At 47.3% G+C, this 27,139-nt stretch overlaps 1 protein-coding gene across 2 annotated transcripts in view; it reads right to left on the bottom strand.

Moving 5' to 3' along the window:
- The window catches only part of Shc3 (SHC adaptor protein 3), a 132,597-nt gene that overhangs the window by 44,589 nt on the left and 60,869 nt on the right, over window positions 1-27,139 (bottom strand). For both annotated transcript variants that reach the window (XM_063227270.1, XM_063227269.1), the window contains exons 3-6: window positions 11,541-11,604; window positions 8,845-8,964; window positions 5,736-5,789; window positions 308-359 (exon numbers count right to left, since the gene is read on the bottom strand). In XM_063227270.1, coding sequence (XP_063083340.1) covers window positions 308-359; window positions 5,736-5,789; window positions 8,845-8,964; window positions 11,541-11,604 — 290 coding nt within the window. The remainder of the gene's footprint in view (window positions 1-307; window positions 360-5,735; window positions 5,790-8,844; window positions 8,965-11,540; window positions 11,605-27,139) is intronic.

Raw genomic sequence — 27,139 nt, 5'->3', positions numbered from 1 at the left:
GACGGGCAGCGGCAGGGCCTTCTGGGTGTAACCGGGGCCACACAGAGCATGGGTAGGAACTGCTAAGGTGTAAGTCAGCTATAAACAAACTAGCCATCTGGATGCAGGCCTGAGTTTGATACCCAGTGGCATCCAGCATCTCTTACCACTGTCAGGTGATGTCCATGCCTTGAAAACCTTAATTACTCTTCATGATGTGACACATGCTAACTTTGGTGAAGGGAGCAGAGATAACAGACAACATCTGGTCCTAAACATCTGGTGTTAAAGCTGGCCATGCATGAATGAGCAGTTACACTTTGCTTACCTCTGCGATTAACGGGGTCCTTTGCTACATAGGCAACATAATCTGTGGTGTCCTGTTTAAGAAAAAGGAGACATCTGTATCACTCATCATGGTGCGAGGTGATATCACAGGGGTGCAACACATAAACCCCAAGCCGAGAAGGACACATCCACCACACAGCTAAGGAGTCAAATGCCACCCACAGAAGAGCTGCTGTGTCCCTGACTGCAATGTAGTGCTCAGGGACCTTGTGTACATTTTGTCTCAGCATGCCTGGGCCAGGGAAGGTTTGGCATTTCCGACCAGAGCCCTGGTGCTGGTGGTGCCAGCCCACGGCCACACCAAAAGCAGCAAGAATGAAAGCCCCCTGGTCTCTGCACATTGCATCTCCCAGGCAGCTTCAAAATCACTGCGCCTGACTCCTACTGCCCAGGTAATCTGATTTTACTGGTTTGGATGTGACTCCTAAGTGATAATAATGCAAACCAAAGCTGAGAATCACTGCTGCCTGTGATATCTACATGAGGGCCCCATGAATTTGACTCGGTGTCAAAATCCCCACGAGGGCTCAAACAGATTGCTGGACCACACCCCAGAGGTTCCTACCCACTGGGTCTGGACTGTGGCCCCGCAGTGGATTTCTGATAAGTTACAGCAGCTGCTGGTTTGGGGGACGAGGCCTCAGGAACTACTGGTCTACAAGAAAACCAAATTGGTGTTCAAAGGCTGGTTGCAAACTCATCCTCATGCATGGAGGAGGTAAGATCGTTCTTTTCTTCTTGGACATAAACAATGACTTTAATCCTTTGAGATTAAATTCCAGTATTCTAGAAGTCTGAGACAGGAAGCCAGCAAACTCAAGTGCACCCTGAGCAACTCTAAGGACTTAGAGGGACAAGAAAGATAAGAAAGTAAAATTTAAAAAGCACTGGGGACATTGTCCAGTGCTGAGATCCTGGGTTCAGTCCCTGGTACAGGGGATCTGAGAGTTTCTTGCTCTGCCTTTTCAATGACCTAGTGCATTGTGGAAAGAAAGACGACAAAATTATACCAGGGCAGCCGTGTGCATACTTTTCTAAACAAATAATCAAAAAGCCAATCATTCTCTTCATTCCTGGAAGCTGGAAAGACTTTTCTGCCGGGTTGACAGCTTCAGCATTCAAAAATGATCTCAGAGGGGCAGCTGGTAATAACACCACATCACTTTCCAGCTACTGCCTAATGTATCATCGTCTCGCAGGGCATCAAAGGGGTGCAGGGACTCGGGGAGACTGACAAGCTCCCTGCCAGCAGCAGCCCCCATGGCGAGTGTCTGTAAGCAGTGGCCAGTCCCGTCCCTCTCAGCAGTGCTCTGGAAAGTGCTGCAGGCACAGGGGCACAGGACAGAGGTGTGAGGATTGTGGTTCTCTGCAGCACCGGGGGCAGGGTGGGGGTTGCTGGTGCACTGTGGGCTGCTGCCGCTGCTCTCCTTACCACCCCCAGTCTGCACAGCTGGTGGAGCTGTTCCAGCTCAGGTGAGACCGGGGCACAGTTACCCCAGGTCATTCCCCAGGGTGAGTCTCATCTAAGTAGCTTCCTTTCCTGTTCACTGACATTGTCTCAAAATGAAAAGGAGAAAAAGGCAGTGAGATCATCAGACTGAGTCCTGGACACTTCATCTGGAAGGATCTGGTGAGAACTAGAAGCCACTGCCAGACACACAGAGTGCAGCTTGTAGCCACAAAGTCCAGTGGCTTCACATGATGTGGGCTGGAAGGATCTCTGCGTGCCTCTGCTCACGCCCTAGAGATGACCAGAGTTCCTCAGACTCAGTGCCAAGGAATACAAGGGGTCTTCCCAGCCTATGGGAGCCAACAGAACGTGTTTTCCTATTTTATACTTTCATTTCCAGGGTGATCTCAAACAGTTACTATGAGAATATCCAGGATCATTTAGATGACCACAGTATCACCTGGGCCATGCAATTTCAGCGCTAAGATTTACAACTGGGCTTCCTACCTGATAGGTGATAGATTTTTAAATAACTATAAAGAAAAGCATGGTCAGAGTCCAGATGTCTTTACCCTATTTGAAGCAAGCTGCTGTGAGATTTGTACATAGTGATGCACGATTGAAGTTTTTTCTAAATAGGGGAAATCAGTGGAAGAATTAAGTTACCAAAATGCCCATAAATTCTGGACTCAAAAGGATTTGGCTTGAGAGTCTGTCCACTGGGAGCAGAGATTCAGGTTCAGCCCACTCTGCACACAGAGAGTTTGTGTCGTTTTGAATGGTACTGGTTTCAGTATTACTTTGTGTTTAATATCTAAATTTGATTGGGTTGGGCTGGGGATTTAGCTCAGCGGCATAAGCGCCTGTCTTGTAAGCAGTCAGTCGTGAGTTCGATCCCTGGTACCGATAAAAAGGAAAAAGACCAAAAAAAAAAAATAAATAAATAAATTTGATTGGGTTTTGGGGTCCAATACAAAGTATAAAAACAAAGAGTCAATTCATTAATTTTGTACACATTCTGGTAACAAACTGAATTTGAGTCGGCACTCCTGGTATATACAGGAATTTTTAAAGAATTCTTCCTCTAATTTGAGAAACTCCACTATGGCTCACAGTTGAGGAAGGAAGACCAGTGACAAGGAGATGTCCGTGAGACAGCCAGCAGCCAGGTCCAGACGTGCTGTTTCCATGTCCAGCTGGAGCCCTTTCTGGCATGGGAGGGGGCACACAGGGCTGAGAAAACTGCTCCTGGCTTTGGCTAGCTACACAGTGAGAGCACTGAGTTCAAAACAGGGGCTGGAAAATTCTTATTCTGATTTCTTCTAACCCTGTCTTCACTTCCCAAGACCCCCAGTGCTTGATCTCGTGTGAGCATTCTGTTAGTGGTCTTTGGTTTTTTGTTTTTGTTTATGGTTTGTGGTACTGGGGATTGAAACCAGAGCTCTGCCCTGAGACACAAGTCCAGTTGGTCTGTTTTTTTGTTTTCAGACAGGTTCTTGATAAGCCACTAAGTTGCCCAGGCTGGCTGCAAACTTCTGATGTTCCTCATCTTTTGGAGGTTTTTCAACACTGCCGATCACAGCATGTGGTAGCCAGCATGTGCCCTGCTTTGGAGAATATTAAAGTTTTCCAGTCTGGGTTACTTGACATTTCTGCCTACCATTTTCCTACTGGGTAGACTAAAGCAGGAATAAGTGACACACACACTTAGTAGCAGAATAAGGCCTGGAATCGAGGGTGCTGGTTTTACTGAGAACACCTATCAATTGTGTCAAACTCTTGGTTACAAATCAATTTGAAATGGAATCCCATGCATGACCTAATAGGCATTTGGACTGTTTTATATGAGAAACACAAAGAGCAAAATAGTAGGGATATAAATAGGAAATAGAAAGAAGTTCAAATGTTTCCCCAAGTTGCAAATCCTCCTGTTTTAGAAGTATTTAAATATTTAAATATATGGGCTCATTGGCTTCATGTATGCTACTAATTCATCTTAGTTTCTTGAAAACAAAGATTTGTGTTATAATCTGTTTGATTCTTTTTTGTAAAAATACTTCTGGTTTATATCTTGTACTCTGAAGGCCACAGGACACAGTGCTGCAACTATTATTATTCTCATACTATATATGAAATTTTGGTATTTTTGCAAAATAACTTTTTTAAAAAAGGAAAACCATGAGGTTTTCTTTGTCCTGGATCGTGACCTTTTCTACATCAGAAGTCACAGATTCCTAACAAGTTATGGATTGTCACAAATGTTACTGTATTTTAAATGAAGATATTATGAAGAAATTTTGCAAATACATAGTCCTGTGTGTATCCTGGAGAATAAAATAATTTCAACCCATGGCAAGTATTTGTCTTCCCATGATTGAGATAGTTGTATCTGCACTCATAATATTATTATTAAGATAAGGTTCCAGAGAATTCCTGAAAGGAGCTGTTGATACAGATGAGTAAGATATCTGTCTTTATTTTTTCAAACTGGGTTGCACCCCGCATTTACAAAACTATGACCCCATCCGGATAAGGGAGAGGAAGAGAGGGGGGAGGAAGGGAGGCCCCAGCCGCTCTCAGCTGTTACTGCAGCCCTGGGAGGAACCAGCAGCACCAGCTGGACCTGCCCCTGGTAGTTGCTGCAGCTGAGGAAGGAGGGGCACCTGCATGCAACCCTTTTATACTGTCCACTAGGAATGCAGAGGCTCTGGAATCTGCTGTTGAAATCCCTCTCGCAGTTTCCCTTCCAGCATGTAATCAGTGGTACTATGATCAGTGGTACTATGATCAACTATGATCAAGTACCCAGGTAGAAGGGATCCAGAAAAGGGGCAGGAAGGTCATGAAGAAAATCTCCCTCCTGCAGCTAGAAACACACAGGGTCCCTGTCCTTGAGATAAGGAGGACTGCCTACTGGCTGTCTTGGACAGGTATATTTTCGTATGAAACCTGAGGATTGCCTACGGAGAGTTTGGCCAAATAATACAAAACCACAATCTATAAACTACTATCATTTACTATCAAAAACCTACTTAGCAACCAAAAAAGTAAAGAAGACCTCTCAAGATACACATGACTGTTAATTTTGCCATGTAAACTTCTTTGGATTAAGAAACCCCTAGCAAGTTAGAAAAGGCACCCCGGGTGCATCCAGGTGAGTCACAGATAGGTGGTTGTAGGTACCATGTCAGATCCTTTTTCCACTCTTGTTCCCCTTCTCTGCTTTCCAGCTGTCATGAACCGAGCAGTTTCCAGCCTTGGAGCTGTGACCATGGACTGAACCCCCTGGACTGTGAGCCAGTTAAGACTCACCTCCTTTAAGCTGTGGGTGTTGGCAATGGGAGCGCTGACTAATAGAATATAGAACAATCTTTTTCAATTTGGCTCCAATTTTTCACTTTATCTTCTTAATTTTAAAACGATCTCCCTGGACTGATAGGCGCTTTACCCAGACCAGCAAAAACAAGTATAACAACACTTTGGCAGGAGAGCAAGTGAGTGCTGAGCCTTTCTGCCTTCACTGCAAGGCAGGGCTGCCCTTGTTCCCCCAACCCTGTAGCCCTGTTCCCCTCTCCGCTGGCTTCTTCCTGGACTTCGTTTGGGGGCTGGATGTCCACAGCGAGCACACAGTGAGCAGGTGCTGGGCTTGGAGGTCCAATATGAAAAAGAAAAAGCAAGGGCGACTGTGTGAGAAGACCCCGGCAACTCTGAAAACTGCACTGTTTTCAGAAGCTGATGTTTTGGAACTGCTGCCAGTTCTGAGCGACAGAATGAAAGGAAACTAATGACAGGTCTTCATCTCAGGTTCTTCTCTGAATGACAGTCAAGGAGAGCTTCGGAAATCAAGAGAAGGAAAAAGCTGACATCACAGTTAACCCTGAACAATGTCTACAGTGTTTTTGAAGCTGGGTCCCCACTCAGAAAGCCCCAACAAGAGAAAGGAACCCAAGGGACTTACCGGGTCTCCCCCCGAGGCGAAGGAGATGGATTGCATGTGATGGTTGGCGATGATCTGCCAGGCCCAAAACAAGAAACGAGATGTGTAATTAGTGCCCCTTTCCACACTTGCAAAACCTAGTGTCTGTGGGCAAGCAATGCAAGCCAATGAGTCTTCCTGAAACCTGATCAACGTATGAAAGTAACAGTTGGAAACACATGCCAATAGATTGGCCTTTAGATGGTGCACGGCCATCACAATGGATGCGGTGCAGTTGGTTGACCAGAACGACCTCCTTTAGTCCTTCCGGCCAGCAGTTATGAAGCAGAATCATTAGAAACCCTTGCGAGTGGGGAGGATGAGGAGGTTAATCAGCGGAAGAGGGCTTGCACCATAATCACAACCTGCGGCCTGAGACCAGGGTCTTCGAGACCAACCGAGCCTCTTCCAGAGGTAAAGCATCTCACTGCCTGCCCTCAGGGCTGCTGCTTCCCCATGTCCTGCAGACGCCGTGACCCCGCAGGATGAGGGAGGCTGCGGCTCACCCTCTCCCTCCATCCATTTAAACAACTCCTGTAAATTAGAAAGTCAAGATCCAAGTTGCTGCCATCTGAACCATTTTGTCATTTATCAATTTAAAAACCAGAGAGGACTTTCCAAGTTAATTTTGAAAATGGGAAATTTCCATTAGCTTGATAAACTGCAGCACACAGTGGAATTTAGTAGACACTGAGTAAATTAGAACCTGCCCTAAATTTAAAAAGCCACATAAGTCTTCTAAGCTATTTTTAGCTATTTAAAGGCAATGTAATGACATTGAAGTAAATTTCCAGGGGGGAGAGGAGCTCTCGCCTCTGCCTAAATGCAAGCAGGTCCATTTCTGCACGGTGCCCAGACCCTCAGCCCCAAGCAGACAGCTAGAATTCACATAGCCCCCGTCACCAGAGCCGAGGGGATTTTCCAAACAAGCACCTATAAATCTCTGAAATAAAATGTAACTGAATGATAAGATAAAATGACAAGTGTTTATAAGAATTATAAAATAAAATGATAAGTGTTTAAATGCCTACTTCGGTTGTTGGCATTTGCAGAACTTTGGATCTAGGAAAACCTGAGTACTGAAGAGGATCCAAACCAGCAGAGCTCTCAGGGTAGCCTGTGACAAGCAAGACCTTGGAGACTTAACTAATAATAGCCTAGAATCTTGTCTGGGGACACAGGCAGTCAGCTCCTAAGGCGAGAACAAGGGGAACAGAAATTCCTGAAGAATGACAAACTAGTTTTAATGTTTGAGTAATTGGTTCTTTTGTATTTGATTTTTTTTTTTTACTTATTTCATTTTTTGCTTACCAGGCAGCTCCAAACCTGGAGTTTAGAAATTAACTGGGAGTGGAAGCTGTGATCTAGGTGAAATGGTGGAAGGGCTATTTGATCCACACGATGCAGGGCCATGACTGTGTGACTGTTATCTAATCCCTTCATGGAATTACCAAAGGCAGTGAGAAAATGAGACCTAAGTAGCTCTGATGTACAACATGCGCCTCTGTGCTGAGGGTGTCATCAGCATCCTCCTCCTCCTTGGAACTGGCTGGAACGCCGAGGTGCTGTCTGTCTGCTCTCAGGAGAGGGCAGTGTCCGCCAGACCACCCCCACTGTACCACAGGCTGGACTCAAGGTCAGCTGAGCGGAGAACCAGAACCTTGCGCTTTGCCTCCGCCCAGCCTGCCCCAGACTGTGCCCTCGTCATGGGAGCCAGCAGCACTGAGCCTCCGCAGCCCAGGCCTCAGGCCCACCCTCCTAACTCTAGGGCCAGAAAGCACCAGCTGTGTGCACACAGCCAGCACCCTGTCCCAGGGTGGTCCCAGCCCATGTCCTGGCATCTTTCTTCTGCCCGTCACTTTCATTGAGCTTGTGAGAGAGGAGGAGGTGTCTGGGGTTCGGATCCCATGGAATGATGAAGGGCTCCAGTCCCAGGGCTCCATGGCTCCTGTGCCATGTGGCAGGTGACTAGATGGGTGAGTGGCAGCACAGGGGCAAGGCCATCCTCGGTGCACAGTGGCAATGGCTCAGAGAAGGGCAGAGCCACCTGGTCTTCTTATCCAAAGCCTCATTGGCCCATTAATCAGTCATTAGGAGAGGTGATGTGACAACCAAGGGATTAGCTAGGGATCCCAGGACAGAAGAACAGAGCAGGAACAGAGCAGTTATGTCTGAGCTTGGATGTGGATTCATGTTCTACACTGGATCTAGAATTTATTTCCACATCTTGGATGGGAAGTGGGGGAATAACTGAAGCTGGGGATGCTGCTTGCTTACCTACAGAAGGTCATTAATAGAAATGCATGGAGCAACGCAAAGGTAGCCGTGCGTATCCCTGGCTACATGCTAGAATCAGGATGCGTGTCACCCAGAAGTAGCGTGATTTGCACCACTGCCAGTTGTCACTGTCAGCACTTGTCCACACCCCACACGCCTCTTTCTATTGCACAAGCATTTCCATCTCCTTTGACCTTCAAACTGTCTTGCTGGTAGACAGCATGGTTATCTACAAACCGGTATTTCCAGTGAAGAAACCAATGACAGCTGGATCCGAGGAACCCAGAAGACAGACTCGGAATGGAAGGAAACACGACCCTCCTAGATGGAATTAACGGTAATAAACATGGCTGTGTCGCCTTGCTCTGCTCAGAATTCATTCCAGCCTATCTATGCCATAGATACACCATATTGTGTGAACCCTACAGCACTATAAACTATAAGATGCTCCAACATGATGCACCTCCGAGGAAGAAATGCTAGTCACGAGACTATGCATTCTACTCATTTTAAAAGTGATAAAATGAAAACGTGGCCTATAAAACCAATAAAATGTGGTTATAAAAGGACAAGGACATTGAGAGAAGACAATTGCACACACATCACCTTTTCTCATATTGCAAGCAAGACAACAAGTTCACACATTATTCTCCCCAAAAGGTAACTGATAGCAGAATTAAAAACAACCAATTCCATTCATCATTTTCCTGGTAAGCCTTCAAAATGACTTAAATTCACAGAATAGTCAAGACTTGACAAAAACGCATGTCCCACAAGATCTGCGAGCCCTCAGGAGGTCTGAGCGAGTGCCCACCTGTTTGGAGTCAGGCGTTCGCAGGTTCAGGCTGGCGGTGGAGATGGTCAGAGAGATGCTCATCCCTGCAAACTGGAGATTGCTCTTTCCCAGGATGCTGGAAAGCATTTTGCTTGGAGGCTGTGAAATTGACAGCAGTAGTTCAGTACAGTTTTGCTCAGGGAGGCCTCAGTGACAGGGCCTCTGGTAAATAAAATGCGCTGTTCTCATCTAAACAGGTGGAGCCGTGGATGTGGGCTGCTCCTTCAGACCACCCTGGCTGCCCCTGCCCTGCTCAGGCACAGGAACGCTAGGAGGGCAGGGCAGTGCTCGGACGCACGTTCTAGGGTAGGCACCCCGTGAACCGTAAGAGAGCTATCACGCAAATGCCAAAGCCAGGCTCAGGGAGCAGAGATGCCATTCCTCCTGGCCACCTGTGTATCAACAGGGACATCTCACGGGGGCCATTAGGTGTAAACCTGGGGAAAATGTCACAAACCAGGAACAGCACAGCTTTGCACGCTCAGAAACTGGCTTCAGCAAACCAAGGGCAGACAGCCTCTCGGGGAAATCTGAGGGAGGGCAGAAATCTCAGAGGCAAGAGATTCTCGACCACACTCATGGCTGAAGGGAAGAGGCCACAAATCCTCTGCACACATGGCTTCCTGTCAGGCCCACTGACACTGTCCAGTTACAGTCCATGGCCTGGAACCAGCACAGAACCACAGACCACAGCTGGTATCTCCACCATGTGTCTGAAAAGCCCTTCATCCCTGGGCTCAGAGGGCTGCGTTTCCCAGCTTGGTGTCTTCTCCACAGGCGCCTGGGTGAGCAGTGCCAACCCTCATCCCTCTGTCTTTTGGGACCAACTCATCCTTTCAGTTTGGATTAAAACATCCTCTTTCGAAATGCCAATTAGTCCCTAACTGGACGTGCACCTTTCCAAACTCCTGGGAAAGAAAATGAAGTAACTAAGACTGAAGCTTTCTAGAGCCAAGTAGGGAGATTGGGAGGGGTGCACCCCACCTGCGGAAGGTCAGGCCACAGAAGGTTCCAGCAGACTCAGAGAACCCACCACAATCAATGTCTCTCCACCAACCTTTTGTGTCTCCCTGTCAGAGGTTCCCTAATTAACTCACCAGTCAAAATGGGTTTTCCACTTAGGGTTTCTGCCCAGCCAATAAACTCTCTCCAAAAATAACTTTTTATGGAAATCATCTATGAAAAACTCCCGCCTGCTCTTGCCTCAGGGGACCACTGGGGTTGCCCTAATTCAATATGCCAGAATTGGAACACTTTACTTCCCAGATAAAAGCTGTTTTCTTTGATCTCTGTGCCACTCTTATTTTTAGCTAACACTGCTGAAAGACTTCTTCTTCGTTAGAGATACCCTGAGATTCGGGTCAGGTACACCTGAGGAGAAGCCAGGAGTCGGCACTGACTCCACCTCCTCCTACCATGAGGACCATGAAAGGACCCCAAGACTTGATAGTACCACTTAACTGTCAGAGATGAGGCTCCCTGATGCACACCTAGCTCCCATATTCAAGATTCTGGAGCTCAGCTTGGTGGACTGGGCACCCCAAAGCTGTCACCCACAGTTTCTGCCTGATGCTCGTTTGCCCTGGGCACACATGGATGTTCCCTGGAGCCCCAGGAATGACACAGGGAAGCCAGCACCTGTCCCACGGGTCTGGAATCCCAGAGGACTGTCCTCAGGGTAGTTTCAGGGTTCACCAAGGCATGCTTTCCCCACAATTCCATCTTGGCATAGGAAAGGCATGATCATGGGTACTGAAATTACATACTTACTAAACATTTCACTAAAAAGAGCTTTCCTGTGATTTCTCTTAATTCAGATTTGTTTTCTTCGAGTTCAAACATATTCAAGATGAAAACTTCAACTGAGCCTCTGGGATGGGAGATGGAGCTTGACCTCAGCTCCTGTCTTTTTCACTGTGGCTCTCAGCTCTGTACCTCGGTCTTGATCCTCTAGCTCCAAGAGCTCCAGTTCTGTGCAGAGCTGGTTTGTACCAGCTAATAAGCGCCAACTATTAAAGTTTTAGGAACTACATAAGCTGGACATTAAACACAGCTATTATTAAAAATTAATTTATACAAACTCCTAATGAGATTATAGTTTTAAAAACATAATAAATACCCAACACTCTTTCCAAATCTAAAGATTTTCACTCCAGTAACTACTAATTATGCTTTTCTAACATCTGCTAAGCGTGTGTGGCAGAAACATTGTCTAATGATGAAATACTACAAGTCTCTCACGGACTCTGGTTCCAGGGATGTCATGTTGGAAGATTGCAATCCACCACCCATGTGGAAATACACCACAGAATCGGGCCAGTGCCACGAGTTCCCATCCCAGAAGCTGCTGGTACACATTCCTCAGTGCAATGCTGGACCTCTCCAGTGAGCTGTTATGATACAGTGAGTTCATGTAACTCCTTCAAGGACAGCCTGGCCGGGCACCTGCTATTAGTGTCTCTAAGCCCTGGTGGGCAACTGGGAATCTGCTGTCAGTCAGCAGTGACAGCGCACTGCCCTCACCACACCACACGGGGAGCGCAATCTCGGCCTCTTTACTCTTAGGTAGGAGAATAATCAGGCCCCGGAGAGAAGGCAGGGAACACTTGTGTGGTTGAGGAGCGGGGATGGGAGAAAGGAAGCAACCAGGATGATCCAGACCCACAGCACTGTACCTTTCTCTTCTTGAGGGCTCCTCTGGCACCGGGCACTGCTTCGCAAACACGGCTGATGGCTTCCCTTGGGGGGACAGAAAGAGATCCATTTACCAGGTGCCTGGTAGTCTCCGCTTAAACACCCAGAGGAAACAGCTACCTGCTCATTTCAGCACAGAAGGCAGACCTGTCAAGGGAGGAGACATCTGTCCCTCCCACAAAAGGAAAACTAAACAAAACACAAATGGGGCATTCTGGACCCCTCACCGGCCTTGCTGCAGTGGCTACACCATGGTGTACAAGAATTCGTGCCACTTTCTCTCTCTCTCTCTCTCTCTCTCTCTCTCTCTCTCTCTCTCTCTCCTTCTTTCAGCAGTTAAGACTCCAGTTTTTAAAATCAGCACCCCAGAATGCACTCTCCCCAATTTCAACTTCATTTCTGTGGTCAGGGTGCTGGGGCCAAAACCCACCAGCCACTACTATCAATCAAGATTCTTCTCAAGTGAGTCAGAGATTAAGAGAAATCTGGTCCTCTGAGCTTGAGCCCAGCTTCTGCAGTCACAGATGCAGATAGTCCCCAACTCATGATGACTGACTTCATCTTTTCCAATTGTATAAGGGAGTAAAAGTGATCTGAGTTCAGTAGAAAGTTTTTTAAAAACATTTTATTTTATTTCTGATTAAGAGGCATCAGTTGCATGTATAAATGTGGTTCACTGTGATATTTCAACATATGCATACAGTGCACACTGACCAAATCAAACCTCCCTTTAGCCATTTCCCAAACTGTAGTAAACACTGTTCTACTTTCAGGTCTTAGGTTGATTATTTTAGCTCCCACGTATAAGGGAGACCACGTAGGACTCATCTCTTGTGGGGGATGAGGTGTCACTTTGTAGGCCCAACCCCCTCTAACCTGCAATTTACAATAGCCGCCCTGGTATGCGAGAAGGAGGTAGAATAGGAATGCCTGTTCTCAGTGAGCCCCTCACCCTCTGGAATCCATACTGTGAGCTGGCTTTGTTTTGCAGAAGTCTTGAGGAAGTGGCTGGCCACCCTTTGTGACACTAACAGCAGACAAATTAACAACATTCTTGAGCTAATGAATTTCTTCCTGGGCTAGAGAAGTTATGAGAACTGGTTGTGATTATTTACTTCACTTAGATAGCTTTAGAATAAACATTGTAGTCTGTCACGTTGTAGCTTGCCACAAAGAATGCCTTTTCACTACTTAATTATCTGGGCTCTGTAAACTGATCGGGTTTACTATATATAAATCCTAAAATAAAGATTGTGCGTGCAGTGCAGTATAACGCGGTGCAGACAGTAAAGGTGTCTCTCCTGTCTTTCTTTTCCGAGCACTGTACCCCCCGTGTCCCGATCAGGCGTGTGTGCGTGTTTACCTTGCCCAGAGTTCAGAGTGCTCTAAAACACTCACGACAAGTGGCGCCCGAACAGGGACTCCGAAGGTCGCTTAGGAAGGTAAGTATAATTTTATTACGGGGAAATGGGACAATCTGCTTCTTCTCCTTTCTTAAAAATTCTTAAACATTTATTATCTATATATGGCATATCGCTCAGGTCAGCTGACTTGGATATGTGTATTGATACAATTAAAGAATATAATCCTTGGTTTCCAGATGAAGGAACTTTGGATGTAAAAGTATGGAGGAAGGCAAGGGTTAGTATAGAAAGGGCTATGCAACAGGAGGAGAAGATTCCTTTACGTTTTTGGGCTATTTGGTCAGTTGTGTACTCTTTATTAAAAGCTATGGAAGATGAACATATTGTAGAAAATCTTCAACTAGAAATTAAGCCAGTTATTCAGGAATTGCCCCTCACAGAGGAGGAGCAGAATGTAGTTCAAAATGACGCTATTGCTTTAAGTAGTGAAAAGGCGTCCAAACTAAAAGTAAAATCCACTACAGCCGACTCAGCTTTAGCTGCCGCAGCAATATCAAATTATGACAATCGCCCAATTTTACAGGCTATACAGCATTTAACACAAGAGGTGAAACAACTCTCCGTTAAGCAGAACCCGCCTGTAGTTCCCTCTGCACCTCCTCCATCTAACCCTAATTGGAGTAAAGCCAAGCTAGCTTTGGCTGATCTACCAAAATTAGGGGATTCTGATGAGGAAAAGCCTGCCTTTGCTTTCCCTGTAATCAGGCCACAGCCAATAGATGGAGAGGCAGTTCCCCCTAGATGGGAAGCATTTAATATGGATGATTTAGCAAAATTAAAAAAGGCTGTAACCCTTTATGGCCCTCAGGCTCATTACACTAGAGAATTAATAACATCAGTAGCAGATCAGTATGGTAATCTTGCTCCTTATGATTGGAAAGCCTTGGCCAAAATTCTTTTAAAGGAGCCAGAATATTTACAGTGGCACATGTGGTTTATGGAAGGTTGTAGGGAGAATACGGTAGATTTACCCCATTGATTTGTCCGGGGCCCGGGGTAGGGCCCGTTCTCCCGTTTCCCTTTTGTTCAGCTGAATTAACTTGTTTACTCCTGCATTCACGAGCCCAAGTCTAGCGTATAGTATATCACTTAACATGATGCCCTCTGGGTCCATCCATCCCATCTTGTCTCAGTATGCTGGGCAGTGGCAGTGGGTGTAGGTTCCCGGTCAGCCCAGAGATCACGAGGTGAATACCCTGCACTCTTCGGTACACTGTATCGCTAGCCAGCATGATCCACAGGTCAGGTGCTGGAGACCACTACAAAGCGGCTCTGAGCAGGATTTAAAATGAACTCATTGGCCTTCTATGTTTATCTGTGAGTCTGTCCTAGGCCTCGGCCCCTTGCCTGGCGACGGGAGCTGATTCATAGTAAGTGCACCTCTATGAATCACTGGCTGAGGCCTGTAGTGGCCTGTGAGGCCAGAGATACCTCAAAGGGCAAGATAAGGCCACAGCTGAAGACACCTTGGCTTCTATACTAATTAAGTAAATAGAGACTGCAGCTGAAGATATTTCACTCCTGCAGTCTCACTCCTACCATTAATGTCATCCTGAATATAAGATGGTTCTCCTAAATTGGCATAATTTACTACCTGGAGAAGTCTTTGAAGTGACTCGCAAGGTCCTGTTCATTTCCCACACTTTCCTTAGTTTCCCCGCCCTTTGTTATGGACCTAATAAATATGGGTGGTCCAGAGAAGTCTTTGTCCTAGCCCTCAGAGTCTCGAGCTCAGCAAAAGGGTTTTGACCCTCCTGGAGCCCTAAAATCATACCACTTGTCTCATTTGCTTAAGCCTTCGCAGCACACTCGTTTGGGAGACAGGATCTAGGTCAGGACCCGATAGTGGGGTGCATTCCGTGTATTTTTATTTAGAGGATTTTCAGCTGATGATGAGTTTCTAAGATAAGTAGCAGGTATGTTATGAAATCAAGAGGGCTTAGCTAAGGAATAGGAGCACTGTGGTTTATAAATGAGCCTAAAATGAGTTTAGGTACAGAGCAGGTGTATGGAAAAGTGTCCCTAGTCAAGGAGTCAAGAGTTTCCTTAGTTCTGAGGGACCCTGATGCAGAGCAGAGAAGCCTCACAAGAGGACTGACCAGAGGTGGGCAGGAGGTCAGGGACAAGAGAGGCAGCTGCTGAGGTCCAGATGCAGGTGGGTGGAAGATCACAGTGAAGGCAACAGGAAGGGAACACTTGAAAGCAAATGCATGTCCACTGTGACTCAGTTCTGATGGGAAATTACAGGCAGAGGAGCTGAAGGAGATCGGTTTGAGAGTGGCAAACTTCTCTACTGCTATGGAAAAAGTAGAAAGCATAGCAAGCACATAAAAAAATAAACATCTTCCTCTTTGGAGAAATAAAAGGGGAACAGAAGATAATTGGTCCTCAGAAGTGGCTCACAAACTTTCCAAACTGAATACTCTTTGCAATTAATTTCTTCATCTGAAAAATAATCACAGTCACAATACAATGCTTTTAGAAGGAAAATGTCCTTGTCAAATTAGAAAAGAGACTTTTGAAAAAAGCTTCATTTGCCATTTGATTCACTTTCAGAAAGTAAGAAAGAAAATGTTTTTCTAAAAGTTCAGATGCCAGGAAAACTGTGGTCTGAGTCATCATGACTTGGAGAAAGTGAAGAGGGAAGCTTTTAACATTTTGGGTTGTTCCTGTTTGTTTTACACTAGGATTCTAAAACGATCAAATATGCAGCACCCCAAGTACAGTTGAAAAGTAAATTCCTCATTTACCTTTGAAAGAAAAATCATGTTATCTCTTCATAGAACTTTATGAACTCCACTATCTGTATTCTACGTTTAATTTTTAAAAGTAGCTTAGCGAATCTAGGCACTGTGCTATTAAATTAAATGATATATTGAGCTCAGTGAAACAGCCAAATCTCAGTAAGCTGGAAAAATGCTGTATGGGGTGTGTCTCCCTCAAGTCATCCTTCAAACCTCCCTGACATCTTTGACTTCTCCCATCTACCAGCATGGAACAAAGGAAAAAGAAAGTCAATGTTTTTCTAAAGAACACACACTAGTGAACACCCCTGCTCCTATGCACTGCTTCCGGGAAAGTGAGGAAGAAGGATCCTGGAGTGCTGGAAGAGATTGCAGATAACAAGCCTTCCCATCCAACAAGTCCTCACACAGGGCCTGGGGTACAGTCAGCAATCCATCTGTAATCCCTAAAATGTGCAAATATAAGAAGTCCTTGGAGATCCGCAATCAAAAAAAGTCCTAAGGATCCCCTGAGCCTTTGGAGTCCCAGAGGTTTTTAAATCAAGCTGCTTTTCAAAAAATTTGTTCTGTGTTCATAATTGGCATAAATTTGATTCTAATGTTCATGTGCTAATATGTGTGTGTGTGTGTGTGTGTGTGTGTGTGTGTGTGTGTGTGTGAATTCTCATTTCAACTGGGCTGACGGTGTCTATTTTTGCTTGAAATAGAAATGTGACACAACTATTAAAAACCGCAATATTTAGATGCCTGAAATTAGTTACTTGAACTCCAAAGTCTAATTTTAAATGTGACTATTCTCAGTTTCTACCCTTGCTGTTTAGGCTCAGTGCATTTTGGAGAGAAGTGCTGTTTCATTGTGTTCATTTAGCAGTCATTATTCAGATTTGTATAATTCTACTTAATCTCTCTTTGAGTCCCAGGTACCAATTTTGCCCTGTTTTTAATAATAGAGATTATTTCTTAACATTCTGTTCAGGATAGCTCTGTTTCAGCGAGCTAAAAATCCTGACCTCAGAGCTCAGCCAATATGAAAATGCAACATTTGGCAATATCTGTGGTCATCTGAAAGGGACAGAAGCCAGCCCTGCCACGAACGCTAACCCTCACTGTCATGATTCTACCATCTTCCCTGACTCAGGCTAAAATGCTCATTGTTAGAGCCAGAGCCTTGCACAGCTGAGAGCTTTTTCTTTGAAATGTGCTGCTTTTGAAGTCATGTAGACTGTCTACCTCTCTGCTTATCCACTTCACGGCTCCCCCCTCCTGGCTCCACATGCACACAATAAAAAATAGAAAATAGAACACACAATAAAAATAAGATAGAAGCTGGATATGCCAGGACAGGCCCGAAATCCCAGCACTCCGACAGGAAGAGGGGAAGTTCGAGTCCAGCGTGGGCAACTTAATGAGAACTTCTCTCAAAATTAAAAAAAAAAATTAATGAACTTTTTAAAGTGTTGGGCCATAGCTCAGTGCCAAAGCCCTGAGTTAAATTCCCAGCATCACAAAAAGAAAAAGAAGAAAAGAACAGAATGAGGCAATAAAAACAGACAGTGGAATAGTTGCCCTCTTGGGCTTAAATTCTAGCAGAACAGGGGAAACAAACAAGTACTTATAACAACAAATTGAGATCAATTTTTTTAAAAAGGTGTTGTCTATGTGGTCCACGTACTAAAGTACTCCAGGTGGGAAAGAGTTCCCCAGTAAGGGGCATCTGGGTGAGCGGGTACCTATTCAGGAGACAAGTAAGTCAAGCTCCTATCTCATGCTTTACACACAAATCAGTGCTAGGGATTACAAAGTGAAATTGTTTGTAATAAAAATACTAAAAGAAAACTGAGAAAGACTTATTTCTAATTATCTTTGCATGGAAGGATGTTACCAAAACCAGAAACCATAGAAGAAAATATTGACACAATGAATAGCATAAAAATAAAAATGTAGGCATAAGAAGTAACATGGTGACCCTGCACAATCAAAGAGGAATGTCTTAGGAAAGTATGAAAAGCCCAGTGGAAAATTCAACAAAAGTGAGAGGCAAAGCATTCACAGGTAGGGAAACATAAGTGGTTCTCATAAACAAGAGAAGGCGCTTAACTTGACACATAACAGGAATACAAGGTAAGGCGTGCATACAGAAACTCCATTTAATAGCCTACACTGTGCAAGGACACCTCTGCCCTGTGAGCACAGTAGGGTCACTCTGGCTCCCAAAAGCCCATGATGTATTTTATGAAGATCTGGAAGGGAGGAGCTGGCAGTTTCCAAACAGAAAGCCCTGATGAGAGAGCAATACTAAAGACTCCAGTTTGATTGGTACAGTCTGCTAACACGTGCTGAAATAGCGCAGTGTACAACATTGACACGTACAGTTACTGCACTTCAATCAGAAACTAACTTCAAGAAACTGTAAAACACCTCCCTTCTGTATTGTGATGTCACATGATGAAATCCTACCTGGTTTGTTATCTATTTTCAGAAAGCAAGCAAAAAGAAAGAGAAAGAAAAAAGGAGAAAGACATAAAGAGAAAAAACAGAAAGGATAGAAGGGCAAAGGCAGTCTTGCGGGATTCCCACACTCTCCTGGCCAGAACGCCCACTAAGCTAGGATGCTAAAATACAGATTGTGTTGAGTTGGGCCCTAGGCAAAGTCCTCGGGGCCCTGTCTAGCTACATACATTGGGCAAAATTACTGGACATCCCTCAGCCTAAACATCTCCATGTGTAACACGTAGATAAAATAAAGATATTTTCAAATAAGATGATAACATGAAATACTGAATGTGGGCCTCAGGGTGGCACCCAGACCCCACCTTTTAGAAGCATCTGAGGTGGAAGCCTCCAGAGCTCCTCCGAGCTGCCCCCAGGTACTCCTGCTCACCCAGCGCAGAGGACACCCTGTGAGCCCTGACTGGGAATCCTCCCCAATAAGCCAAGGTGCCTGTCTTCCCCATCAGCCAAGGGTCCTCCGTCATGCTCCAGCACTCACAGACTGGGCCCTACTGAAGGATCTGCCTTCAAAGATCCCAAGGCACCTCTCACCCTCTGCACAGTCTTTCCCAAGAGCAGTGACACAGGAGAGGTCCATATCATGGTCTCTGACCACCTCTGCCTTGAGGCTGCCTTGTTTCCCAGCATAGCCCTGAGAGGTGTGACCCGGGAAGAGGAGTTTGGGTCATGGGGTGAAGTCTCTGCAGATGCGTTAAGACATGGAGCAGGCTAGGTATTTTGGAGAGTCAGCTACTTTTCTCTTTCTCACCCACATCTGCCTGCTCTTCTGCTTTCCACCATGAGTGGACAAAACACGAGGTTCCTGCAGAAGCTGCTGAGAAACTGACACCACCATCTTGGATTCTAGCTCTCAGGCCCTGTGCCAAGATGAGACCCTGCTCTTCACAGCTCTCCCAGCCTCGGGCATTCTGATACAGAAACAGCAAGCAGGTGATGACACTGGCCTCCACAAGGAAAGCGGACAGAATTTGCCTCCTACCCCATAGCTCGTCTTCCTAGCTTAGCTTCCTTGAACTCGTAGGCTGCCTCCCTAAGCAAGCTCACACCAAGGTAGGTTGGCACAGAGAATTCAGAGATAGTCCTTCCAGGAGTTCTGTCCCACTGGCCTAGCCAGGGTCTTTCACCCTGAGGCTGTGTGAGGCCTTTGTAAGCTGAAGGGCAGGAGTTCATAATTCTATGTGAACTGAGGGAAAACCTGAGTGATCACCTGCTCTGGGTTCTAACAAACCCTCTGTAATAATCCACCAGTTCTTGGTCATCTGCCGGTGCCATATGATCAAGTTTGATCCAGTCACCTTTCCCCACACCTCAGCTCTGAAACACCCAATCCTCACCTCGGGAGGCAGCTCTGAGACAAGCTGTCCTGTTTCTATACATGACCCCGCACCCCGTATGACTCACCCCTCCTGCCTCTGTCTGTCTCTGCTTCTCTGTCACTGACTCTCTCTCTCTCTGCCTCCCTCCTCCCTTCTCATCCTGGAAATGAAAACTTGCCGGTCAAGTGCTCTACCACTAAGCTATATTTTCAGCTCAACATTTTCTTTTTTGCAAACTTCATTTTTTCCAGTAATTGGCATACTCAGTACCAGCAAAACGAGTCTGGCTCAGTAACTTATGGGCTCCATTCCTTCCTGTCAGAAGCCCTGATTATTACAGCCTAGGGGTTTTATCCTCCCGTGTCTCTTCAGCAGTTGCCAATTTTACCAGGCTTGCCCAACCCTCGCTGAAAACAGTTGCTCACACCAAGCCTAGAACCAGGCCGTGTGGTACAGCATCAAGAAGCCACTGATCCCCCAAATGTTATGATGAGAAAGGCGGCCAGGAAAAAAATGCTGAGAAAGAAGGACTGATGTAAAATGCCTGGCCACAGACGTCATGGATCCATGTATGCAATGCAAACAGAGGACTGAAAGACCCTGGAACCCAAGGCCCAACCAGTCGGCACGGGGGTGGAAGACACCACAGCTATGAATTAGGTCCCTGGGTGGATAGCAGTGCCCTGAACAGAGGGCAATAGAGGCATCTTCCCCAAGACTGAGGCCTGAGGAGCAAAGGCTACAGCACAACGGTGTGTGCGGGTCCCATCAGATGGAGGGCGTGATGGTCAGCCTTGGAGGCTTCAGCAAGCCAGAAGGGCTTAATAATCAGGGCTCGGGCAGGAATTCACCCAGGAGGTGGGCAGCCACCATCCTAAACCTAATTTGCAGCAGTTCTGAACCAAAACAAGATGACTGTGGAGTAGGGAAAATCCCAGGTGGGCAGTAGGCAGGGTTTGTGGGTGGAGAGGTGGAGGAGATTGGGACCCAGGAAGGAGAGTCAGGGTGGCAAGGCTCAGAGCTAGAGTGCGTGGTTTCCAGGGTCCTGGTTGAGGAGTGTGGGCCCTGGGTGGTGGGGAGGAAGCCTGGAGTTCAAAGACAGCATGAGAAGGACAGAAGAGAAGATGCAAGGAAGCGCTCGTGATATCCCTGGGGAGGTGCTGTCCGGGGCACTGACCACATCCTGGGTGCTCGGAGCTGGTCTCCATCACTAAAAAAGACTCTCCCTCCTACACAGGCTTGGTGGAACTGCATACACCTGCTCCCCTGACCAAACACCTGATGTCTCCCGCTCAGACTTTTGTGTTTACTTTTTTTTCTAAAATACAGCTAGATCATTCTGGGGCCTCCACTCACCAGGACAGCGGGGCCAGGCTGGCTCCCTATACTCTCTTAGTCACTGAGAGGGAGCACATTTACCCATGAAACCTTTGCTGGTGGGACCCTACAGGTGCATGGACTCAGAGGCCACTAGAAATAGGGCAGGTGACAAAAGCGCTTCAAAGCCAGCACTGGCCTGCAGGTGTGAGCCACAAGGACGTGCTATCCCTCACAGCCACACACAAGGCCAGTGGGTTTCCACCCAGGGTCTGCTCACCACGACCTCGTAGGAGACTTTCCCAAGAACACAGCCAGAGCAGGCAACTTCCCAACAGCACCAATGACCTTTCCAAAGGGGGCCTGGGCTCCCCTAATCGCCCACCATCCACTCTGCCAAGAAGAGGATTTGTAGGTGCCTCCTCCAATAGGGTCCTCCTTGACCCTGGGCCTCGGTCTATAGGACAGATTAACAACCTAATTTACCTTGGGCTTCCAGTGAGGATGCAGCGGCATCATCTATGCATCCACACAAAACTTCTAAATATTAATAGCTCTGAAACACTGTTCATGTTCTCATCAACATACAAAACAAAGCTGCTTTGCAGGTATCTCACCCTTCATGACCCTAATCTGACTCATTACAGGAATATGGTCTGTGGGAAAGCTTCAGAAAATAGGCAGGTTCACATATGAGCACAGGCTAGGTAAAACCCATTCTGGTATTTAACAGTTATTTCTAGTATCATCTATTATTATGCACCAGGCACACTACTAAGAAGCTGATGTTCTCTCACAGCCATGGGATCTCCTTGCACACATGCACACACTCACACACACAGACATTCAGGGACACACCCCATGGCTGAAGACCTCCTTGATCACACGACAAAGATCCTCAGAAAGCCCACAGTGAAACCAGAACCAGAACTAATTTTCCTGTTTCTCCACCAAGGAGAATGCACCAAAGTCAATCACCTACTAGCTGCTGGTGAACAAACACCTTTCACCTAGAGGAGCTCAAACCAGCCCTCCCTGAGTCCTGAAGTGGACAGCAGCCATGGCCCAACAGGCTTCTCCTTAGTGGCTCTCAGTGTACAAAATAAATGACTGCAAGATACCAGCTAAGAAGGCCCCAACAAGCTATGCTTGATCTCACGCTGGCCAGGACAACTTGGGGCTGACCTTGGGATCTCCCCCAATGCTTTTGAAGTTACTGTGGGGTGACCAGAGCTGCCCTGGGGCCCAGCAGTCAGCTGGGGGAAGTCTTGGGCTCCCACATACCTGCTCTTTCCCTGGTCCACTTGGCTTATACAAGATGTGCCCTTTCATCACAGGTGTGCCCTTTCGTACTGATCAAAAGACAACAGCAGACTGTCATCATAAGCTAGCACCACAAACAAGCAGTGAGTACAGTGATCAAGTCATCGGCTTCTGGAAATGAGTCCTCTTTGGGCACAATGGGTCTATTATTTTTCAGAAAGCAGTGTTTAAGGTCGCAGAAGAGGTATTATGCAGTCAGGTTAGAGGTTGTATGCTGGGAGCCACCAAAAATGAGCAGACTGACAGGGCAGGAAGGGGCAGGATGCACTGCCCCACAGACACCTGGAGGTGCAGAGCCCACGTCACAGCCCAGCTGTGGGGACAAAAAGCACAAAGAAAACTGGGGGGACGCTGCAAATCCACAGCTCCTGGGGGACAGGGCAGCAGAGGCACCTCAGCAGACCTGCAGGCGAGGAAAATGCACTGGTCTGTCCTTCACCATTCGGAACAGATGCCTGAGCGTCACTCGGCCGCCCCCTTCCCTGGGAAGGCCCTGCCTGGTAGCACTGATCCAGACCTCTGGGCCCTGCCCTGACCTCTGACCCCACCGTGTTCCTATTTGTGTTTCTGTGTGTGTGTGTGTGTGTGTGTGTGTGTGTGTGTGTGTGTGTGTGTAAGGGAAGCTCCAGCAGCCACTCCTTCAGGGAAGCTGAAGGAAGAGGTGATTCAGAGGTCAGGAGCCTGAGAGAGGGATGGAGCATGGCGTGTGGGACCTCAGTGGGAAGCGGCAGGGACACCAGGACATCTGAGTGCTGCACTCACTGCGAAGGACACCCGGCCTGGGCAGCCAGGTTTGTGTCCCCACCTCCCTGAGCTGCCAACCCAAGGCCACAGGACAGATGGTTCCAACCAGGAAAACAAAGCCAAAGTAAAGAGTGAACCCAGGGACCCCATCTCATTCTTCCTGATCACACCATCATCAGGAAGTCAAAGACAGGAGCAGAGGCCACAGCTGAGCTTGGTTTCCACCCTCAGAGCAGACCCTGGAGGGCTGCCTAACCTCGGGGTTCAGCCCAGCCACACAATAGCCGAGAGGGCCACGCATCACCAGCCCCCTGAGCAAGGACACAGCAGACCACAAACATGGCTCTACACTACCAAAATCAAAACCGCACGTTCCTGGCAGGCGAAAGGCAAAGGTAGAGCACATTATATGGCCAGGCTTCTCTCCAACACAGTGGGGGGATCCCAGCCTCGTGGGCTGTGTTGTGCAGATCAATAAAAATCCAAATGTAAAAGTGAAGTCACTGAAATTCTTGGAATATAATTAGGAAGATTTGCAGGAAGAAGGTATTTAAGACTTAAAAACTATGAGAATGGTTAAGAGCTGCACTCAATAGACATTTTTAAATGATCACAAAGTATTTCCAGTACATATAAAATATGTCAAAAAGTCACAAATTGATAAGAAAATAGGGAAGAATCCAATAGAAAAATAAGTGGGTAATTCATAGAAATGAAACCAGCCAGCAAACACATGTGAAAAATTGTCCTCACACAAGAAAAGCCTCACGTGAAAACTAGCAGAAATCCACTGTCAGGAGCAGTGCAGCGTCACAAGAGGGCTGTGTCCTTCAGTTGCGAGGCTGATGGGGACCTCAGGAGAGACCTGACCCAGCCCCACCACGCAGCCGTCCTGCAGGACTCCCATGCAGGCCCGTGGAGACCCCACATGACCAGGCTTTGTCAGACAAAATGAGGATGGGGTGACCTTGCTATCCCAGAGCCACAGTGACAGGCTGTGACAGACATGGAGTCTGCGGCATATGAACACTGGTCAGCCTCTTCCTAAACGCCTGCGTGGATTCACTCCTTACAACGAGTGTCCATGGTTTTAACAAAACAAATGCGCAATCACTGAACAGTACCATGAGAAGTTAACCTGTGGCTGTGGGTCCGTGGCTGGCTGCAGTTCCTTCCTTGTCCTTGCTGAGTCGTGACTATGGCAGGCACACGCCCAAAATGTTTATTTTGGTTGGTGATGACTGGGCTGTAGACTGGGTTGTCTGCACACAGTGTAGCTACTGACACGGACTGACTGAGGACCTGTGATTTCCTCACTGAACTCTTTGCAAAACTTCTGTTTAGCTTTATGCTGAACTGTCTTCACAGGTGCCCTGGCAGCGTGCTTTCCTGTCGGTTATGACATCTGACAGCAGGGTTGCTCCCAAAGCACTATGCTGAGTGTGAGAAGCCAAGAAGCCAGATGCCCTAAGACCTGCTGCAGAAAGATTCCATTCATTTCAACTCCTAGAAAAGACAAAATTATCATTCCAGAGACTTCTTCAGTTGCGTGTTTGAAGAAGGCAGCTTACTGACTGCAAAAGCGCACAAGGGAATGTTTTGGGGGCACCAGAAATGTTTCACTCTGTGATGCGATCGTGGGGTGTTTAAATGATTGCAGGGAGTTGCCAATGTGTGTCAAACTGTATGTTTAAAATGCATGAATTCTATTTATGCAGATCAGGTCTCAGTGGAAGCAGAAGATAATCCCTTCCCGGAACAAACAATCCAGCCCTGCCCTCTGACCTACCCTCCCACACCTGGAGCTGGGTCCAGGAGGAAGGAGTGTGGCCCCAGCGGTCTGAAGCTCTCAGTGATGGAAACAGCAAAGTTCTGGGACAGCGACAGTGGGAGTCTGGTCACTAACAAAACTGTGAGGGAGAGAAAAGGCAGCCTGTGACCTGTGACACCTTGGATCCACTGGGGTGATGACCATCCTCAGAGGGCCAGGCTGCTGGCGGCCAATGAGCAGCACGGCGGGGTGCGGGGTGGGATGACCAGCCCCTAGAGGAGGCAGAGACCTTCCAGGGACGGCAGTGCTCACCCCTGAGTGGCAGTCACTTGGTGAATGCTTCTGAAAAACTCCAGTGAGCCTGACCCTTACACACTGTGCACTGGGCTATAGCTCAACAAATTATTGTTTAAATCCAGAGCAAAAATCAACAGAAGAGCCAGCCAGGCAGCAGGACTGGGATATCACTCGCTATGTCACAAGGGGCACCCCACCTCCACTTTCAAAGCTGCCTTGAAATCATTTCAGAACAGAAAGGGGCTCCTGCTTGTTAGTTGTGCTGCTCTGGGGCTGGGGCTAGGGCCAGGGTGTAGCAGGTTAGGCCGGCAGCGACCACTGAGCTCTGCGCAGCCCTGGTGAGGGAGGAGGCAGCAGGGCGTATTGGTGCCTAGAGGGAGGCAGGGATACAGGAAGGCAGGAGCCCGAGAGCTGCTCCAGATGGAAAGATGCAGTTAAAACACAGGCGATGCAACCAGACACTTTGCAAAAGAAGCAGTACAAACCAATGGCCACTAAGCTTGTGAAAAACTACTTGGCATTTTAGGCCAATAGAGAAAAGCAACTTAAAACAACATTGAGATTTCAGAGAGAATAGCTGTTACCAAGAAATCAGATAACAGGCTGGGGTTTTGCTCAGCAGCATAAATGCCTGCCTGGCAAGTGCAAGGTCCTGAGTTCGATTCCAGTACCAAACAAAAGAAGGAGAAAAAAGAAACCAAATAATATCAAGTGTGGAAGGGCTGCAGAGAAAAAGGAACCCTTCTGCAGTATTACAGATCACAAACATACACTAACTAAAAACATTTTTAGAAAAGCAAAGACCAGTACACTGATGGCAATGGTCCTAAGTCCTGGACCCAGGAAGACTGTGGAAGCGATAGTAGTAATTCTGCCCGCTAACATTGATCGAGTGCCTACTAACTGCCTGGCCCTCTTCTAATCTCCCGGTGTTCCAGGGCCACTGTGATCCCCACTGTAACAGTGAGGACCCAAACCAGGGAGCTTCAGGGGCCAGCTGCAGTCACACAGTCTGGAAGTGGGAGAGGTGAGAATGGACCTAGTGTAGTGTGAGCCCCGATGCCAGGGAAAGAGGGTGCATTCTGTTTGGACCAGCTGGCCGTACATCCATGAGCAAACTCTTAGCACCCCAGGAGATCTGAGCCAACTCATAGCCAAGAGACTTGGGATGACACAGCCAGGGTTGTACAAATGCAAAAGACAGAGCCTGTGAAAGCCGTGGTGAGACAGCTCCCCGCGCCTGTGCAGTAGGATGGAGAAGCAGAAAGGAGAAGTGCTGGTGACCACGCAGAGAAACTAGAAACTTGGACTTTGCTGGTGGGAAGGTACAGTGGCGCAGTTTCTATGGAAAACAACATGGCAATTCTCCAACATATTAAGCATAGACTGACTATGGGACCCACCAGCCCTCTTTCTGGGAATACGCCCCAGATAATGGAAAACAAAGCTCAACAAAGCCAAACAAAGCATGTGGGCACACCTGTAACACCTGCACTGTGACAGGCGAGACAAGAGGGTCTCAAGTTCCAGCCCAGCCCGGACAACTTAGCAACTTAGCCAGACCCCACTCTCGAAATGTGAAAAGTAAACAGGGATGACAGGGCAGCTAGGGGGAGCCCTGTGCCTGGCCCCCAGGACTCCAGAGGGGACGGTGAACAGACACTTGTAGACTCGGATTCACAACAGTATTATTCGTAGAAGCCAGAAGGTGAAAACACCACCACAGCCATCAGTGAAGAATGGACAAACCAGTTGTGGTGGGCAGGGAAGCACCACTGGCTGGCGGGGGGGTGCCTTACACCTGCCCCCCATCGAAACAAATGAGCCTCAAGGACCTACGGAAGGCAGATGTCAGCCCCACAAAGGCAAACTGATGAGGGATCCAGAGCAGTCCAACTCACAGACAGAAAATGGGACGGGGTGCCATGGGCTGCAGGGAGGCGAAACAGGGGCTGTCACGTAATGGGCGCAGAGGCTCAGGTTTGCCAGATGGGAAAGTTCTGTGGAAGGACAGCAGTGATGGTGGTGCAACCACTGGAACTGTAATTAATGCCACTGAACCGAATGCTTAAAATGGTAAAACTGACGTCTTATGCCTAGGCATGTTTTATCATAGCTTTAAAAATTGAGAGC

This window comes from Cavia porcellus, unplaced genomic scaffold (genome assembly GCF_034190915.1).
Source record: "Cavia porcellus strain 051 isolate PalLab524CR breed Dunkin Hartley unplaced genomic scaffold, mCavPor4.1 scaffold_17, whole genome shotgun sequence".
NCBI lineage: Eukaryota > Metazoa > Chordata > Mammalia > Rodentia > Caviidae > Cavia > Cavia porcellus.
The sequence above is the reverse complement of the archived record's forward strand: the minus strand, read 5'-3'. Positions and strand labels throughout refer to the sequence as shown.